This window comes from Convolutriloba macropyga, chromosome 8 (assembly GCF_964194025.1).
Source record: "Convolutriloba macropyga chromosome 8, txConMacr16.3, whole genome shotgun sequence".
Taxonomy (NCBI): domain Eukaryota; kingdom Metazoa; phylum Xenacoelomorpha; order Acoela; family Convolutidae; genus Convolutriloba; species Convolutriloba macropyga.
In genome coordinates this window covers 1,764,365-1,784,616 of record NC_134475.1, presented here as the reverse complement: position 1 = coordinate 1,784,616, position 20,252 = coordinate 1,764,365, and the positions used below count along the sequence as shown (strand labels likewise).

Here is a 20,252-nt window from a genome sequence, read left to right as displayed (position 1 = left end):
AAATTCAAGTTTTGAAGGAACTAATACTCTTTCTCCTCCTAAACAGAAACATAGCTGGCAGATGATCAAAATAGCCACAAAATAGACTTGAGTGCCGCATAATACAGCTACAAAGTTAGAGATTATATGAAAAAATGAATCTATTGTTTCGCCCCCAGTGTTTTTTCGCCCCCCCCCCCCCCCAGTTACAAATTTTTTGCTGTTACATAGCACGTTACTATGTAACAAAATAGCACGTGCGCCTGGGGGTCCTAAAAATATCAGCCCATTAAGCTGTGGGATATAAAAACAGAACAGATCCGAAAAAATTATCGGTGCCTACTTAAAACTTGTTTGATTCATTATCTGACGAAATGTCAATTTTCATGCATGGACAAGCATAAACGGCTGAAATTAAGCTTAAACAAAGCATAAATTTAAAATCACGCATACAAATGTTGCATGCCTGATACATTTACAGGTCAGCAAATAGCAAACGAAGATCCAAAAATATTATTGACACACGTCAGTTAGATCTTAAACCTACTACTAGACATTTCGAGAAGTAGTATGCCAGTCGGAAAAGCTACTCTCTCTTCAGCTTTGCACCTATTCCATTTGAAATGAAAACAGCTTTTTAGAGTGGCCAAATTTAACTGCGTACTCAGCTGCCCGGATAGGAACAAAAAATAAAAGCTCGCAATTTTCATTCACAAAAAAATTTTGTCGGCGGGATTTTTAATTTGTAACAAGTTGGTGGACAAATAACCATAGGGAAATTGTTGCTGCAGTTCTTTCATTTGCCTTGGTTATCTTTGTCAGTTCGATAGTTTTACTATCTTCATAATTCATTACTGCCATGAACAATCTTCTCTCCATAAACAAATAACTTTGCAAGAAGATCCACGTTCCCTAATTTTTTTCCGAAAAAGTTGCATCTCATTAATTCTATATTTACAGGCATTCCCTCTACAGAAAAGCAAAACAAATCTAAGCCATCTATAATAATAATGATAAATCGATTTTGTTTAAATTATGGTATAGCTGGGACAGCCGCAGGCTTTATCTTAGTTCGTTTCTTCAGACCCAGTAGCTCTTCAATATCATCTCCAGTTAGTGACTCCTTTTTGGCCAAGTGCTGTTGCAATTTGTCCAACTCCGATCTGTGTTCTGTGAGGATTGCGAGGGCCTCGTTGAAGCATTCGCTCACTACTCTTTCTGTCTCTTCATCAATTAGAGTCAGCGTCTCGTTGCTCACTTTGCTTTCTCCACTGATTATTCCAATCTTAACACAACAACTACTCAAAGCCGATGGAGTCTTTCCTTTGGTTTAAGGACAGTCGAAAAGAATGGAATCCAAACGATCTGATTAAGGTTCAAAAACACAGATGATCTAGCGTGAAACATTTTCTTTGCTCTTGTTACTCTGATTGGTTTTGATAGACTCAGCTTATTTCATATTTTAAGCTTTTGACAAGAGCTTAATCGGTAAATGATAGTAGACTGTGATTTACAGTCCCATATTTACTGTTTTCTATAAAAAAAAGTGTTATAATTTGGTCAGCAGTTTCATTAGATTTGATAAATATGGTGAATTGAGCGGAGCCTCTAAATAGGTGGGCAATAAGCTTAATACTAAAACCAATTAGCTTAATGCAAACACCAATTGATAACTTAATTCAATTATTATTAAAAAATAAGGTTTAGCACCCGTGATTTATTGGTTTAACCCATGTTTTTTGATTTCACTTTCTGACCTTAACCGTATTTGCATAGATATACTGCTTGAATTCTAAATTCCATTCAGTTGAAACAGTGAGTGAGGTAAGTCAAAAGTCGTGACTTATGTAAACTGAAAATACGTAAAGCGAATTAAAACATAGCAGGACAAGTCCTGAATTAAAATTCAAAGTATTTGACAAACTGAAGACAACACTATTAGCCTAATTAGGAGAACCATCGCCGATAGTAAGCAAATCATTAATCAGGACGTCCAGGAAAACAAACCAAACACTTCAAAAGCCTAAAAAAAATTTGGGATCTTTCCCGTTTGTAACGCTCAGTATGTATTACACCACCGTCGTCACACAGCACGTACCATTACATAGTAAATGATTATGTAGAAATATGACACGTGCGTCTTGGGTTGCAAATAACATGCACTCACGAAGCTAGAGGCACAAACGGGAAAGATAGAAAAAATGTGTTTTAGGAAAATAGGTGTATCGAAGTTAATGCGTCCAACAACGTCAACTTCAAAAAACTATTGCACAACTGTAGTCAAGACAGCAAACAACAACTTTGTAGAGAACTATTGAGATACGAATAAAAAGGACAACCGAAACGACATTTTGCCAAAACTGCTTTTTACAAAAGTCATTGAAATTAAGTGGAATCAAAGTCATTGAAACACGCAACTAAAACCTGAAATCTTGAACACCAATCGCACTATTCATCACTTGAAAAGCATATATCAAGTGTAAGGAAAATAATTCAGGACCACGTCACAAAAGTAACATTAAATACAGGCAACAATAAAATTTTCAAAAAAATTCAGAAACAAATTTTTACCAGTAAAATTATTACCAATAAACTCGTCTTCAAACAGAGTCAATCAGGCTTCATGGGAGATCCAATTAGACTTGTATTTAGCGAGACCAGCTTCGGAACAACAATACAAATTCAAAAAGGTGCAAAATCTAAATAAACCGCTCATATATTTTGGAAATATGTTAGAAAATTTTTTCACACGCACTTTTCTCGCTCTCTCTTAGAAACGACATGAACAGATAAGGACTCTCTCGTCACTCTAGTATTAGTTTTCACCTAAACACTTAGCTTTCACAAGCGGCTTTACATCCTGTATTAGATAAAGACCAAAAATTTAACGATCAAAAAAAGACGCTCCACCAATACTCCTCTTCGATTCGTAAAAAAACACAGCGCACCAATACAATTCAAATTCTTTGAAGTTTAAAAAGGAGAGTGCCTACATAATAGCTGTTGAGAGGCTGACGGCTGCTTGTAATTAAATAGCATTAAGTCATTTGACTAAAAATGTGCGAGGCTCTGTACCCCACAGTCTAATGTAAGGTGACTATTACCAGACCGACTTTTAAAGGAAAAGAAAAAGTGAAAAATGCAGAGCAGCAATTGGGATACCTTTTCACTGTATCCATAGCTAAGGATGAGGTTTCTGGCCCGTTTGAATGCGTCCAGTAGATTCCCATTTGAGTACACACTCAACTGACTCTCTCCTTGCATCAACTGCTCAGCTGCACGCCCAGCTACCTAAACACAATTACTGTTAAATCCGGTCAACATATTAAACTCAGAAAGGTTAGAATTACAAAGTTAGAACTTTGGTTCAAATGACAGTAACATCTTTGACTCTAAGAACGACTGATAGCATAAATGACCTTAAGATGAATGGCAAAAACTGATTGCATAATTATTTTATTCTCAAATTATCTTTAAAATTTTTTTGTTTCACTCAATAACTTTCCTTGCTTTTCATAAAATACTTCAAAAATATTGATGTCATACATATAATGACATACGTATAAACATAGTATATATAAATAGACGCGCAAGAGCTAATAGAATCTTTTTTATTATACATGGGGATTTTCATGGCTCTTGGCACCTCTTAGTAGGCTAATCAGTGAAAACACTCACTAATTAAGAAGAAAAAATTATTCATGGTAGAAATTCAACAGATCCCAAGTAGTTTAGAATACAATACAAAAGAGCTGCATTATCTCATTACACACCTTGAAAAGAATGAAGTCTCTGAGAGCTGCCACTGAGACACTGTGTTCGTGTTCCAGCGGCACCAGTTGTGTGTTGCCCTGTCCAGCTCCAACTGGAAGCACCGAGCACCGATGTACATTGCGACCACTCAACAGAGCAACCAATGCATGACCTGCCTGCAAAAAAAACGCCCAGTCCTCAAATTACTTGCCTCTCATGGGGGGACAAAATTCTTCTGATGGTATCCGTTTTCACGTTTCGTCGCATTACAATTGCACAATATGTAAAAAAAAAAGGAAAATGAAGCATAGAAAAAGGCAGAACAAGCAAAGACTACACTGTTCTATCATTGTAAATTTTTGTCTTAACAAAAATATCAATTATCGTTAGCAAGAAAAGAAACCTGTTAAAGCGAAACAAAGTTCACATCATCGTGAAAAGCGGAAACATTCAATCAAAGCATCAGATATTAATTTGAACGACATCATTCAATTCTTTTGGGCTACTCTTAACATCAATATTGTGAATCAATTTCATTACATTGTATCTAAAATAGAATTTCAAAAGTATATCTAAAATAGAATTTCAAAAGTACAAAAGCGCAAAAACAGTTTTAAAATTTAAAAAATGCACAAAGACACGTTTACAATAATTGCTTCAAACCTTATTCGAGAGCAATTTAAAATAAGTCTCGAATAAGTCTTCGGGTATATCTTGTTAAAGAATTTCTATTAATCTTTGGTACATAGTCTTTTTTTAATCCTGATCTTGCTAAAAACAAGCTTTAAATCGAAAATGATTTACCCGACAACTCGGAACATGAATTGTTATTAAACTGGACGAGTTCAGCATGGTGCAATTTTCCATTGGACACATTTGCGCTTGAAAAATACCAGAGTGAAACCGCTGCCTGGATACATTTACACTGCAAACAGACCCAGATACGGTTTTTCGATTGGGATTACGCAAATTCCTGGTTCCTAGTTTGAATTCAACTAGGATCAAAGCAATTTAGCTGGCCACCACCCACATACAATGCAGTAAACTTCCGCATCACGACTGATTATCAAAAAAACCGTTACCTGATTTGTGGAAATGGTTTTGAGATTGTAGCTGGTGTATTTCTTAGTCTTCTGCTCTTTCCCACTCCTCGCCCTGTCCATAGCCTCCTCCAAATCTTTTAACATAATGGCCTTCTTTCCCTGTCTGGCAGCCGAGAGAGCAGCCTGGTTCACTATGTTGGCTATGTCTGCACCGTTGAAACCTGAAAAAAACACTTCCTATTTGTGTGATAAAACATGCAAATTAGCAATATAACAGTTTAACCCTTAGATATTCGAAGGTAAAATGACTGATTGACTATTAATTCAACATTAAGATTCCAACTATGCCTGATCAGTTTCATAAGTTCTCATTCTATCCTGCTCTTGAATTGACCATGAGACAACCTTGAGACATTGTACATATTGTCAAGCTCGCGGCGCTCAAATATAGTATGAAACAAGTTACAGCACTTCATATTGCATCTGTTTTGGCTCTCTTCAACAAAGCACATTCGAGAATGTTAAAAGATCTTCAAAAAAAACTTTTTTGCTATTGAACTGAAAAATAGCTCGGTTTCTTTCGTAAAAGAAAAAGTTTACAAACATACGTTCACTTTTGAGTTGAAATTTGGCTCGTTAATCTTTTTCAGAGAAACCAAAGTTATTTTTAATGCTATTGCATTCATACCCAATTATTAATATAGCATTATAATTGGAACAATTTTGCAAAGGATTTCAATTAAATCAATAGATTTTAAAAAGTTACCTATTAGCTTCTGGGCCAGTAAATTCAAGTCAACATTTTCGCCCATTTTCACTTTGGACAAGTAGAGTTTTAGGATTTCCACTCTGCCTTTACGATCTGGAAAGCCAACTGTCACTTTACTGTCAAATCTGCCCGGCCGAGTCAACGCTGCATCCAGGCTCTGAGGAAAATTGGTTGCACCTGAAAAATATTTAACCATTGCACTACAGGGCTTTAGAGAGAAAAAACTGAATTCGTTCAGCTATTTTACAATACAGACTGCTTTAAACGAGCTCAAAACACGCAAGTTCCTGTTTTAAAATGCCAACAGTCAGCAGTGCCAAAAGCTCCTATACACAGCAAAATTGACTTACATGAACTGGAGTTTCAAAAAAGTAAAAGACCCAAATGACAAAAATATAAAGACCACAAAACACTTTTTAATAAATGTTATGTTTTCATCAAAAATCTTTAAGTTTAATTTATTGCTACTTCAATTAGCTGCTCTCAGATAACCTTCAATTGGAGTGACACACACTCACTTGAACTTATCTCTTTGAATTCAACTAAAGAAAAGTCAATTTCAGAGTGAGGTAAGTCACGTGTGACCGAAAAATTAATCGCTCGAATGAATAAAAACTAGCTCCACTAAGAGTGAAAATGAGGTCACGAACGCAATTCAATTAAAACTGCAGGAAAAAATGAACAAAAAGCAGATGTGAAGAGATTGTGACGTCAGATGGTCGTAACAAAAATTTTGACGAAATAAAAAAACATAGCAGTCCTGGCCTACAATTCAAAGAATTTTTATTGATCAACCAAAAACTAGACCTCGAATGGCCTATGACTGGATTGAGAAAACCACTTCAAAAAAAAATTCTTTCAAAAAAAAACTTAAAAAAAACGAAGCAAAAATGCAGCATGTGAACAAAAAACCACTAGCGAAAAAGCGAATTTGTGTTCACAAACCGTTTTCTCACTCTGCTTAAAAATTAAAATGAAAAAATGAAAAAGTTCCAAAACCGCAAAGCCAAAACCCACTCGCTTTTTCGCCCCACTTCCTGTTTTGGCATGACCAAAATCATCACTCCAATTTGACTTCAAAAATCTAGAATATGTGTGAACAAAAAGACAGCTCTTAACAAAACCACAGAGCCCCAATACAACTCAAATTCTTTGAATTGTAAAAATATAGCCAAAATTTTGTCGGAAAATAGCCGCGATAGACGCCTGTGGCCTTCCATGAATTGAAACACCTAAAGAAATAAGATTGACAGATCGACCACCAGTCCCTTAATAGACCACTAGACTTTTTGGGTTAGATTCGGACTGTCAATTTTATGACACATACGGTCTATAAGGAAAAAACCCTTGAAGAGCTTTTTCAGAATTGATATTCGAAATAAAAAAACTCGAGTCTCTAATACTCAAGAATTAGGGCATATAAGTTTGGCACAACTTAGATGCACACTATTGATCTTCAACTAGTAAATGCTCATAAAACTTAAAGTTCCATAAGTGAGTTCAGAAGTAATTTTTTTGATTTAGGTAAGTCACGCAATTGACCTAAAAGCAGAAATGACGTCGCGCACTCAAATTTTAACTGCAAAGCAGTAGAAGTCACTGAAGTCATTGAAAAAGTCAATTCCAGGAAGTCAGGTCGTAAGAATCATTGATGGAGACGGCGAATTAAAAAAAGCCCATGATGTCTCCAATAATAGCCGCTATCGCTTCGCGGCAATTAAAAAACATAGCAAGACTAGTCCTGTATTAATTGAAAGAATTTTCTTTGAATTAACAAAAAAAGGACTATTAATGGATTGGAAAAACCATTTAGAAAAAAAATCCGATAAAAATTGAGAACAAACAGTGCAAATTAAAGTCAAATTGCCGCATGTGCACTAAAAACCCCTAGAAAGATAGCAACTTTTGTTCAAACACGGGTTTCTCATTCTGCTTCAAAATTAGAGTTAAAAAAATCACGTCGCAAAACCACTTATTGTTTCGGCCTGACCAAAGTTTTGACTTCAAAAACGATGAAAATATGTGAAGAGATCTTAAAAAAGAAAGGGCCCCAAAATAATCCAAATTATTTGAAATGTAAAAACCAAAAGAAGGCCAATAACTGACCCAGCTATCGTTTTCGGCTATTCATAAACCGACTAACGTCGCATGAAATGCTCTCGGGCGGGGCCGAATTAATTTAGAGAGAGTGTAGCTTCAATATTGCTCATGGGTGCGAAAACCGACACGCAAAAAGAATACGGAAAAAATAGGAAATCAAACGCGAAAAAAAGTCACTTGAGAGCAAAGAATCTTACAGAACAGAAGCTCAAAAAACGGTCAAGCGAAAATTTTATAGAAAAAGACTGCGTTTACAATAATTGATGCAAACTTCGTTCGGGAGCAATTATTTATCATCGTAGCTTTACCATTGTTAATTTTGCAAAATTATGTTTATAAAATGTTTGAAAACTGAAAATTTTGAAAATTGTGGCTTTTGGCAAATTTGAATTAGCTCGTGAGGTTAGCTTCATCTTCCCTTTCAAAAACTGGCTTCAACTAATTTCTGGGGGCTTAACTTGCAAAAATTGTCACTTTTCAGTATGTCCCCCTAGACGAGTACGCAGCCTCCCTAATTTTTTGGTAAAAAAACATGCTTTTGAGAATTTTTCCTGTTAGAAAAAATTTCGGTTCCAAATCACATTAAAACATTGCTGGCAGATTGCCAGAAAATAGCCGCAATAGATTCGTAGATCGGCAGTCGAAAAAAAAACAGTAAAAAAGACAGACCAAAAAAATTCGTCTTTTCATTGAAGGCTGATCTGTTATATTTTGATTCAAAATCTGTATAAGTTACTGCTGCCTCTATTGGCTGATCTCAAATAACCTTCATTTAGAGTGACACACGCCCATTTGACCTTATCTCTCTGAATTAAAGTAAATAAAAGTCAATTTTAAAGTGAGGAAGTCATTTTTGAGAGTGAGGTAAGTCAAGTGTGACCAAAAATTTAATCACGCGCATGAACAAAAAACTCGCTCCACTAAGAGCGAAAAATGACGTCACAGATGCAATTCAGTTGAATTTGCATGAACGAATGAACAAAAAGTTGCTGTGACGTCATATGGTCGTAACAAAAATCATGACGACGAAATAAAAAAAACATAGCAGGACAAGTCCTGACGTATAATTCAAAGAATTTTCATTGACTAAACATAAAAACTAGACTTAGAATGGACAATGAGTGAATTGATAAAACCATTTTTAAAAAAATCAGAATAAAAAATTAAGAAATAAACAGAAAATCAGTGTCAAAATGCCGCATGTGAACAAAAAACCACTAGCGCGAAATGGAAATTTAATTCAAACAAAAAACTAGGCCTAGAATGAGCTGTGAATGGATTGGGAAAACCATTTAGAAAAAAATCCGATCCAAAAAATCGAAAAAACAAAAAAAACAGAGTGAAATTGCCGCATGTGAACAAAAAACCACTACCGAGAAACCGAATTTTTGTTCAAACACCGTTTTCTCACTACTTTAAAATTAGAGCGAAAACAATTCACGCCGCAAAACCACTCGCTTTTTCGCTCCATTTCCTGTTTCTGCGTGACCAAAATCACTACTCTAATTTGACTTCAAAAATCATGAAAATGTGTGAACAGATCTTAAAAAAAAGAGACAGCGCCCCAATACAATTCAAATTCTTTGAATTGTAAAAAACCAAGAGACTGGTAAAAAACCAAGAGAAGGCCAATAACTGACCCAGCTATCGTTTTGCGGCTATTCATAAACCGACTAACGTCGCATGAAATGCTCTCGGGCGGGGCCGAATTAATTTAGAGTGTAGCTTCAATATTGCTCATGGGTGCGAAAACCGACACGCAAAAAGAATACGGAAAAAATAGGAAATCAAACGCGAAAAAAAGTCACTTGAGAGCAAAGAATCTTACAGAACAGAAGCTCAAAAAACGGTCAAGCGAAAATTTTATAGAAAAAGACTGCGTTTACAATAATTGATGCAAACTTCGTTCGGGAGCAATTATTTATCATCGTAGCTTTACCATTGTTAATTTTGCAAAATTATGTTTATAAAATGTTTGAACTGAAAATTTTGAAAATTGTGGCTTTTGGCAAATTTGAATTAGCTCGTGAGGTTAGCTTCATCTTCCCTTTCAAAAACTGGCTTCAACTAATTTCTGGGGGCTTAACTTGCAAAAATTGTCACTTTTCAGTATGTCCCCCTAGACGAGTACGCAGCCTCCCTAATTTTTTGGTAAAAAAAACATGCTTTTGAGAATTTTTCCTGTAAGAAAAAATTTCGGTTCCAAATCACATTAAAACATTGCTGGCAGATTGCCAGAAAATAGCCGCAATAGATTCGTAGATCGGCAGTCTAAAAAAAACAGTAAAAAAGACAGACCAAAAAATTCGTCTTTTCATTGAAGGCTGATCTGTTATATTTTGATTCAAAATCTGTATAAGTTACTGCTGCCTCTATTGGCTGATCTCAAATAACCTTCATTTAGAGTGACACACGCCCATTTGACCTTATCTCTCTGAATTAAAGTAACTAAAAGTCAATTTTAAAGTGAGGAAGTCATTTTTGAGAGTGAGGTAAGTCAAGTGTGACCAAAAATTTAATCACGCGCATGAACAAAAAACTCGCTCCACTAAGAGCGAAAAATGACGTCACACATGCAATTCAGTTGAATTTGCATGAACGAATGAACAAAAAGTTGCTGTGACGTCATATGGTCGTAACAAAAATCATGACGACGAAATAAAAAAAACATAGCAGGACAAGTCCTGACGTATAATTCAAAGAATTTTCATTGACTAAACATAAAAACTAGACTTAGAATGGACAATGAGTGAATTGATAAAACCATTTTTTAAAAAATCAGAATAAAAAATTAAGAAATAAACAGAAAATCAGTGTCAAAATGCCGCATGTGAACAAAAAAACCACTAGCGCGAAATGGAAATTTAATTCAAACAAAAAACTAGGCCTAGAATGAGCTGTGAATGGATTGGGAAAACCATTTAGAAAAAAATCCGATCCAAAAAATCGAAAAAACAGTAAAAAAAACAGAGTGAAATTGCCGCATGTGAACAAAAAACCACTACCGAGAAACCGAATTTTTGTTCAAACACCGTTTTCTCACTACTTTAAAATTAGAGCGAAAACAATTCACGCCGCAAAACCACTCGCTTTTTCGCTCCATTTCCTGTTTCTGCGTGACCAAAATCACTACTCTAATTTGACTTCAAAAATCATGAAAATGTGTGAACAGATCTTAAAAAAAAAGACAGCGCCCCAATACAATTCAAATTCTTTGAATTGTAAAAAACCAAGAGAAGGCCAATAATAGCCCCAGCTAGCGCTGTGCGGCTATTAATAAAGACGTATACTACTTTTGAAACCAATATTATATAGGAACACCACGAGTTAAACTATCCATTAATGCAACAGCTTACGTCAACTGCCATTAAAATTGTAGATTACGTCAAATTTCCATTAGTACGTAGTATAGCCGGACAGTAATTTTTTTGTATCAATATAAAAATAATATTAACAATAATAAGAATGAATTTGATTAAATTTCTGTTCTCTTAATTGATATGGGAACACGGCACTGACCAATTGTCAAAACTCCTTCATTGGACTTGAAACCATCAAGTGCAGCCAGCAGCTGGTCAATAGTGTCACGTGATGTGTAGGAGGCACCCGAACTAGAACTCAGAAGCCGCATGGGTCCAATGGAGTCAATCTCATCAATGAAAACTACACAGGGTGTGTTCCTCCTCGCCTCATCGTATAGTTCTCGAATCATTTTGGCACCCGATCTAAAGTTGTTTAACGATATTATCCAACTCTTTGAACACCCGCGTGCAAAATTTAAAAGGCCATATTTCTGAAGCGCAAAATTATAGACGGCCTGATTTTCCTTTATACCCTAGCAGATTTCAAAACTTGCAAGTGCGTTCTTCAAGCAAGGTTACGCTACTAATCAGTTCAAGCCAATTAAAAAATTTGGCTGACATTTCGAACTAACCAGGCACTTCTCGACAAATACCAGATTTTCTCAGTGACTTCATTACAGAGAGTTATCTAACCTACTTCTAGATGAACCACATTAATGTTGGATTTATTATAAATACGAGTTGGTTGAGCCAATGCAGAATTGGAATTGAACTAAGTTTGCGAAAAATTCCTGTAGGGATGAACTATTAGTGTATTGGTAACTTGGTGCAGTATTAGCACGGATTAGTTTATCCTCAGACACGAAATTAAGCCAATAGTTAAAACGTTACAGAACTAGTATCAGAGGTAGGTGGAACTAAATTTATAGCAAGAAGTAAAATTCGACCTTAACAGATTTTTTCAGCTCACAGTTCGGTTGTCTTACCCGACAAACATGCCATCAAACTCGGAAGCATTTGCATAGTAGAAAGGCACTCCAGATTCACCAGCAAGGGCCTTGGCCAGCAACGTCTTCCCAACTCCTGGAGGTCCCACCATCAGCAGACCTTTAGGCATCCTCCCACCAAGACGAGCAATCTTAGAAGGATCCTGTAATAGACGCATAATCTTTTTATTGCCCCCTCACAAATTGTCATTTCAGATCATTTCAAGTTAAAATGTCATGTGGGTTTTCCAATTGCAAATAAACACCCCCTAATGTTGTCGAAAATGTTTATTTTCTTTTGGAGGATGTTCACCCCAAAATCCAGTTCTGTACCAAAAATTGAGTCTCTGCGCTTCGTATCGAATCTTTGGCAGTATAACCCTAGATCTTCCGGCCCATTGAATAATGTAATAGTTGCTCAAGCCGACATCGTACTTTTCTGACACTATACTGCTAAAAAGTAGAAGATCTTTTAGGATTTTAAAGTAGAGTGGTGGCAGTATATTGCTTTGAACAATAGCTTCTTTGTGACAATTTGTTTGTCATCCATTTCATGACCTTTTTACTAAACCGCTCTAAAATTTGATACTCGTTTCACTTTAGCTCCCAGCATTCAGATGCAAACATTAATGTCGGGCTTATAATAGCTCTATATAAGTGAACCTTTGTTTTCAAGAAAATTTGGCAGCTGGTGTTTCTTCGAAGGAGGAGATAAAACGCCTTCATTGCGTTCGCTATTCGATTCTGCACATTTTCTATCCAAATTAGGGTGTCGACTATAGTTAGCCCAAGGTCTTTAACGACTCTCTTCTCTTGGATCAAATTATTTTCTAGAGAGTACAACTTCCTCGAGACGTCTCCCGAAAGCAACTTGTGTAAAAGAGCACTTTTTGTAATTGAAAAGGAAGCAGTTTTGGACACTCCAATTGTGGAGGTTGTTTAGGTCAACCTGCAGCTTGTCTAGACTGTCATTTTTTAAACAATGGATTAGTTTTACATCATCTGCAAACAAGAGTGCCAGAGACGAAAAGACATTTGGCAGGGCGTTAATGTAGATCAGGAAAAGGATAGGTCCCAGTACAGAGCCTTGAGGACCTCCGCAAGAGGCCAGACGATTCTCCAATTGGTAGCCGTCAAGATTTACGCTTTGTGTTCTGCCAGTCAGACAATCTTTAACAAGTAAAAAGAGTCCTTGTGGTATATTCATGCTTGCTAACTTCTTCATTAAAACTGAATGCTTTATTTTGTCAAAGGCATTAGAGAAATCAAACAACAGTAGGAAACAGAACTCTTCTGATGCACTAAGATTTTCAAAGATAATAGACAGACTCATGATAAGCTGCAGGATTACAGACCTCCGCGGTACAGAACCAAATTGACAGGATGTAATGTTGTTCAACAAATGTTCTGAGAAAAACTTCAAAACTAACATCACAAAAACTTTGGATATGATGTTGAGCAGTGTTACAGGTCTATAATTTTTCACCTCACTTTTATTACCATCTTTGAAGATTGGTGAGACCAAACCATGCTTCCATGAACCGGGAATTTGTGTAACCCTCCAACAATATTGTTGAACAGACATTTTAATCGATTTGGAAACAGTTATTGCAGTTTTCTTAAGCAGAAGTAAGTAGAAAAAAGTCTGGGATAGAGAAAAAACTTTAATTTTTAATAATTTTTCTTTTAATCATTTTTCTGCATAGAATTTGGACACCGAAAATCAACACCTGTATACATATAAATTCCCACCTTCAATTTGCCTTCGTCCATTCTTGCCGTTGCAGAAGTTTATATGTCAGGAGAGCGCTTCAGCGCCCTGAAGCCAGTAAAGTATAACATTGAGCTTCAAAGTAGCGCGAAGATTTTAGTGCGTATATAATTAAAGCCGAACTAAAGAACTAGAGCTACAGAAATATAAACTTATTAAATAGATATGCTATGTTGTGATGGATCATGGTTTGGCCTGTAAGAACTGGATAGCCTTCAATTAGAGGGATTTTAGAGACAGGCGAAGATTATCATTGCAGTCTCTGAATGTACTATTTCGTTGGAGCCAGTTCACTACACAAAACCCTATATTCCTGGGACTACAGAGCAAAGGCACCATATATTCAAAAGTCTTTCACCCTACCCGGATTGTCGTTCAACCCCAAAGCCAGAAATCAACTGAAGGTACTGCAAAATTTGCTTGTGCGTGGTTGTCTTGAGAAGAAACGGAAACTTATTATCTGGCACGACGTTATAAGCAATTCGTTGTCTGCCCACAAGAGCAATAATTACGAGCCCTGTTCAATCGAGTCCTTGTGTCAGATTCTAAAAATCTTTAAAGACAATATCGCAGCTGTCCTGTACTGTAAAAGATTTGGTCTTCGAAACGTATACAAGCAGTTGTCTGAGACGGGAATTACCATTATTGACGTTCGAAAAAGACTCATATCCAAACGGAAACAGAAAAATCCAAAATACGTACAAAAGCTAGGTTTAGTGCATCCTCCAACAAGCCTAGAATCTCGTCTGGTAAAAACCATTGTATCACGACTCAGAAAACTGCAAACACCAGAAAAAATTTCCAAAAAACAACGAGCGCCCAGAACTAAATTCTCGAAGAAACAGCGAGACAAAATCAAGAAAGCAAACTCTCAATCAACCTCAGTGATTTGAGAAAACAGACTAAAGACCCATCTAAGAGACATTTTTGCTTCTTTCCTAGCCTTGACTGTGGGGTTTAATTATCACGCTGGCGAGGTTGGGCAGCGAAGCAGGTATGTCTTTTGCCGAGTCAAGTAAATTCAACTCCTGTCAAAAAGGAATTGCGGCTGATGAACATGTGTTTCATTGCGTGTCTTGCAATAAAACTATGCATCTTAATGAAAAATGCGCAGGTTTGTCTAAAACTGCAATAGCTGCAATAAAAGAAATAGGAGCAAATCTGTTACTGTTCTGCAATCAATGTGTAGCCACAAGTAGGAAAGAACTCGTCCTGAGTTCAATTGTAAAAGAAACAGCTTCACTAGATCTCCGCAATGAGTATGCCGACTTGAAAAACGCGATCCAGGATATCAGAGAATCTGTTGAGAAGGTTGCAGAAAAAGCGACGACGGATAGTGGAGGAAGGCAAGAAGAATTAACAGGTCTCACGAGTTGTGTAAAAGATTTGAAAAAAACCTTCGCTCAAGTGGCCGCGATGCCAACGTCAACAGTAGCTTCACACACTACAGATACAGCTGGAATTAGACTTCGTGGTGTCCCTGAGTCGTCTTCAGGTGACGCATTGCAGAGAAAGTTAGACGATCAAAGGAAGACGTCCGCAAGGTCTTTCTTCACTTGAATGTTAATTGCACAGTTACTGGGCTAAAGCGCTTCGGAAGGAGAGATACATCAAAACCTGGGAACTGTCGAATGCTGATTGTAAACGTTTCAAATCAAGAAGATAAACGTATAATTCTTCTCTGCGAGAAAAATGAAAGACTACGACAAACGAATCTTCCTGGACCGTGAGCTTACAAAGGAGGAACTTGCTGTTGAGAATGCTGCCCTGAAAAAGCGTCGAGAAATGATCGAAGAAGGAGCAGAACCAAGAAATCTGCGAATTCGAAATTTAAAGCTCCAACAAAAAATTGGCGAAGATTGGGCAACTATACCAAACGAAACCCACTGACTAGACGGCTATGTCCCGACAACAGATCTCAAACTTCTAAACTTCAATGTCAGAAGTATTTTCAAGATTGATAGAAGAATGAGTCTGTCTAATGTTTTATGTTCACTTGACTATAATATTATTTGTTTGACTGAAACTTGGCTGACACATATTGTACCGACTAAAGCGCTCTTTATACCTGATTTCACTGTTTTTCGATGTGACAGAGACGCAAGACCTGGAAACACTCGACACGGTGGGGTACTTATAGGTGTGAGAGAATCTGAAAACCTTAAAGCTGGACTTCTACATGTTGAAAATTTTTCTTTTGATTGCCTTGTCATTGAGCTACAGATTGTAAGCGATGCCGGATACAAGCATGTTATCATTCTTTGCTGCTTGTACAACCCACCAAAAGACAGTCCATATCGTTGGCACGAATCGAGCTTCTGTAACCTCCTGCAGCATCTAGTCAGCCTTCAGTCTACAAAAGATGCAGCTGGTGTTATACTTGTTGGCGACAAAAACTTGAAGTTTGTAAACTGGCTTTCGTATCATTCTCATGATTTGTACGAAAATACTATTCTGGACAGATTGATTGAACTTAACTTCCAGCAGTTTGCCATCACCAGTAACGGCAAAAGTCTTGATGTTGTTCTATGTAACAATCCTGCACTAATTAATGATGTCGGTTTTGACTTTGCAACAACTGGGAAATACGAAATTGATGGAAAATTGCTTCCCGATCATATTGCTGTTTACTCAAACTTAAATCTGCAAGTTGCTACTTACAAAAGACCTGTTACGCCCAGACGAAATCTTGACTTTTCAATTTTTTCTCTCTCCAAATTCGACTGGAATTGTCTTAATAGCGCCATAATGCTCGAACCATTTCAACCATTCTGCTTCAGCAATGTTGAAGTCCTGTGATTGAAACCTGGTACAAATGGCTCTACGATATCTTTGAACGAAATGTACCACGTAAAACCAAACATCGTCGAAGTCTTCCACCATGGGCTTCCCCGTCTTCATACCATCTGATCAAGTGCTGCGAAACCATGAGACGAAATCTGCGGAAACGAAGGTCATTAGCCAAGACTATAAAAAATTAGAGAAAACCTTAAAGCAGCAGCTCTCTGAAGAACAACGGGCGTTTGAAACGAAAGTCTTTTCTGGTAGGAAGTTTTCTGAAATCCAAAAGTACCTGAAAGCAATTAGGAGGAATGACGGTTGGCCATCAAACATGAAGTGGGGGAACAACCTTGCAGAATGTCCTGAGGAAATGGCTGAGCTGTTAAATATTTTCAGAGCGTTTTCTCTCCTGGAACTCCACAAAATAATGTTAACTACCTGCAACCGCTTCAAATTGATTGTATCAGCACCGTAAAAGTTACAGAAGAGAAGATAAAACTAATTTTGGAGAGTTTGTGCGCTAGTAAATCAGCAGGCCCTGATGGTATTTCCCCGCAGGTTCTTAAAAATCTCAGCCCTTCTCTAACCTCGTCCATCTTCCTTTTGATCAAAACTTGTTGCAACAAGCGACTGTTTCCTTCTGTTTGAAAATGTGCAGATGTAACCGCAATTCATAAAAGTGGCAGTAAGAATAACGTTGAAGATTACCGCCCTATCAGTTTGCTGTGCGTTATTTCGAAAGTTTTTGAAAAGCTCATCTACGACGCCATTGACTTGCGAATAAGGAAGAAATTGCAACCCGAACAATTCGGTTTCACCCCCAAACGATCTGCCATCTCGCAAATGATTTCCTTTCTATCGCAAGTTTACAGCAACTTCTCCGTGGAAGAAAATGAAATTCATAGTGTTCTGTATCGACTTTTCAAAAGCCTTTGATCGAGTAAATCATTCGATGTTACTTCTCAGGTTGAGCAGCTTTGGAATTGGCGGTGGACTACTTGAGCTCATACAAAGCTACCTAACTGACAGATATCAACGTGTTAAAATCAATATCGTAGTTTCCCAAAAATTGAAAGTTACAAGCGGAGTTCCGCAGGGATCTCGTTTGGGTCCCCTGTTTTTCTTAGCCTATGTGGATGGACTACTAAAACAGACTACGTCTCCAACGTTTGCATATGCCGACGACATCAAGCTTGTGTGTACAAACTGGAGGGACACACAGCAGGATATCTACTGTATTGAAAACAGGTGTATTGAAAGTGACATGAAATTAAATTCTGACAAAGTAACAGAAATGGAGATTTTTAAAGGCGAACACCAACTAGTAGTAAACGATCAGATTGTCCAGAAAGTACGGTCTCAGAAGGACCTTGGAATCATTGTAACGGAAAATCTCTCCTGGAACGACCACGCAGAGGAGAGGTGCAAGAAAGCTACTGGTGCATTCTTCCAAAAATAAGAAAAACCTAAGCTTGAAAACCAGTCAGTTCTTAAAACTAAGTGCCTACTGCGGGTATGTCATGCCCATTCTCTCATATGGAAGTGAAGTCCTTCTTCTAAACAATGCCTCTACGAAAATGATTGAATCTGTACAAAGAAGAGCAACAGCGTGGATACTTTCCGACTCTAAGAGTAGCTACAAAAAGCGATTAGAGACTCTAAAGATTCTACCGGTATCCTTATATTTCGAGATGCATGATCTACTACTCCTCTCTTCCATTGTTACGGGAAAAGTAGATATCAACTCGCAGAAGTACATATCGTTCTCAGATTCGCGAACCAGGTCGTCTACTAAAACTCTCAAAATTAATGCAAATGAAAATCTCAAGACTCGGCAAAAGGCGGACTTTTGGTATAGGGCATCAACTCTTGCAAACCTGCTTAGTACCAGTATTGACTTATTTCACGACACAGAAACTCTGAAAACCCGACTATCAGACATCTACTGGGAATATTTTCTAGAATACTACAACGAACTGACTTCTTGCACTTGGCATATAAGATGTGGATGTCCTATTAGTACTTGTTCTGTACAGAAACGACTTAAAACTACTCAAACTGTGACTGATTGAATTGATATGGGTCTAAAGAACCCCTGAGTTTACTCTAAAGTCTATATTATTATTATTTTTATTATTATTATTATTATTATTATTATTATTATTATTATTAAGCATCCCAAAAGTCTATTAACACCTGTTACAAAGTTTCAACAGCGACAAACATTAAGCCAAAAATTAGCTCTGAATTGCATTTCAGTTAAGGTCGTTAAGGTTTATAGAAGATCAAAAATTTATATTCGAGTAGTGAGCTAAGCCTCCATTCAACTTCATATTTCGAGATCTTCCTGAAATTCAAGTTACGAAAACTGAATACTTCAAGCGCATTTCACATAATTGAGTACTTACTTTTAAATATGACACGAACTCCTCAAGCTCAATTTTCACTTCATCGCAACCCTTCACGTCAGTAAACTTTACTTTCGGCATCTCCTTCGCGTGCATTAAATGCTTGCCTCGCTTCTCGCCACCTCCAATATTTTCAAATTTGATCTCAACTGAAGAGTAGACAACATAAAGCATGAAGACAATTGAACTCCCGATGATTACCTAAATCACAATACGCAAAGAATTTTTGCATAATCTCTATATGACGATCTGAAAAAATACAGGCAGCAACACTAAACTTTTCAAAGCCAAAACTGATGCAAAACTGCTCACATGTCTTAAAAGAAATGCAGCGCAAATATACTCACAGAACAGGAAAAATTGAAGAGGGCCATAAATAATGTCCTGTCTGGCGACTTAGAACGGAAAACACTATTGTATCCATGAAAAAAATGTTTCTTGAAATCTTCTCTGAAGGCAGTCGAAAATCGCTGTTCTTTGAGAGCAGTGTCAATAACTTCTTGTATTTCCTTTTCACCGTTTCGTTTCCTGCGTGCTTGACTAGAGACTGTTTTGAATCCACGTAACCGAGAACCAAATCCAAAATTCTGTAAATCACATTTTGAGAGCACTATTAGCCTTGCTCTCTGCATTTCTATTCTGAAATTAGAAAAATAGAACCAATACCTGCAGCATAGCTAACAACACATATTGAAACCGAACAGACAAACTTTAGCCAGCGCGGAAAAAGGCCACAAGTCGTAAAATATTAGCCTCGTTCAAGGGCAATTAATAATCGCGACGTCATCAGTAATTCGGTGAGTACTGAAAATCAACGGGAAAACTCCACCCCTAAAAGGGTGTGGCTGGTCAAATCGGAAGCGGTAAGTCAACTCCGATGTACAAATTATTATTATTAACCTCTGTTAAACGTTAAGAACCGCAGCAGCCTTTTAATCTACACATTAAATTTTAAATTAATAATTTCAACCAATAACTTTAAATCCAAATAAATTCTAACTTTTAATCAATAATCTACACTCGGTGAACAGCCTCCCCCGACAATGTCAGATACTCAAACCCATTGCTCTAAGTGTTCTAGATTTACAAAAGGATAGTCAATTTAAAACTTTCTTACGAACGTTTTTGAACTCTGAGTTCGTCGTCAGGTTATAAACAACACAAAATGCTAAAACGAAAGGCCAAAAAACAAAATGCGAATCACTAAAATCACTCTATCAAGGAAACCTAAGATGAATTTTTACATATCTACAGTCGTATCTACAATATTTAACATCTGATGAAATACATATTTTCGATTTGATGTAGCAAATGCATATCGACATGTTTTTTATTAAAAAACCTACATAAATTACCTTAA

The 20,252-nt window shown here is 36.9% G+C and overlaps 1 protein-coding gene across 1 annotated transcript; it reads right to left on the bottom strand.

Annotated features, from left to right (window-relative positions):
- Positions 1 to 916: 916 nt before the first annotated feature.
- Positions 917 to 19,562, bottom strand: LOC142343853 (ATP-dependent zinc metalloprotease YME1L1-like). The gene is made up of 9 exons (XM_075395218.1): positions 19,240 to 19,562; positions 18,893 to 19,093; positions 11,933 to 12,096; positions 11,164 to 11,369; positions 5,542 to 5,721; positions 4,815 to 4,996; positions 3,753 to 3,908; positions 3,142 to 3,270; positions 917 to 1,264 (listed from the first exon to the last, which is right to left on the bottom strand). The coding sequence occupies exons 1-9, from the start codon at positions 19,522 to 19,524 to the stop codon at positions 1,013 to 1,015; spliced, it is 1,755 nt and encodes a 584-aa protein (XP_075251333.1). The 5' UTR covers positions 19,525 to 19,562; the 3' UTR covers positions 917 to 1,012.
- Positions 19,563 to 20,252: the final 690 nt, after the last annotated feature.

Coding starts and splice junctions, on each gene's coding strand:
- LOC142343853 (XM_075395218.1), bottom strand. CDS start 19,524: ATGCAGAGAGCAAGGCTAATAGTGCTCTCAAAATGTGATTTACAGAAT. Junction 3,909..4,814: donor AAACCATTTCCACAAATCAG/GTAACGGTTTTT, acceptor TTTTTTTTGCAG/GCAGGTCATGCATTGGTTGC. Junction 3,271..3,752: donor GAGACTTCATTCTTTTCAAG/GTGTGTAATGAG, acceptor AATTGTGTTTAG/GTAGCTGGGCGTGCAGCTGA.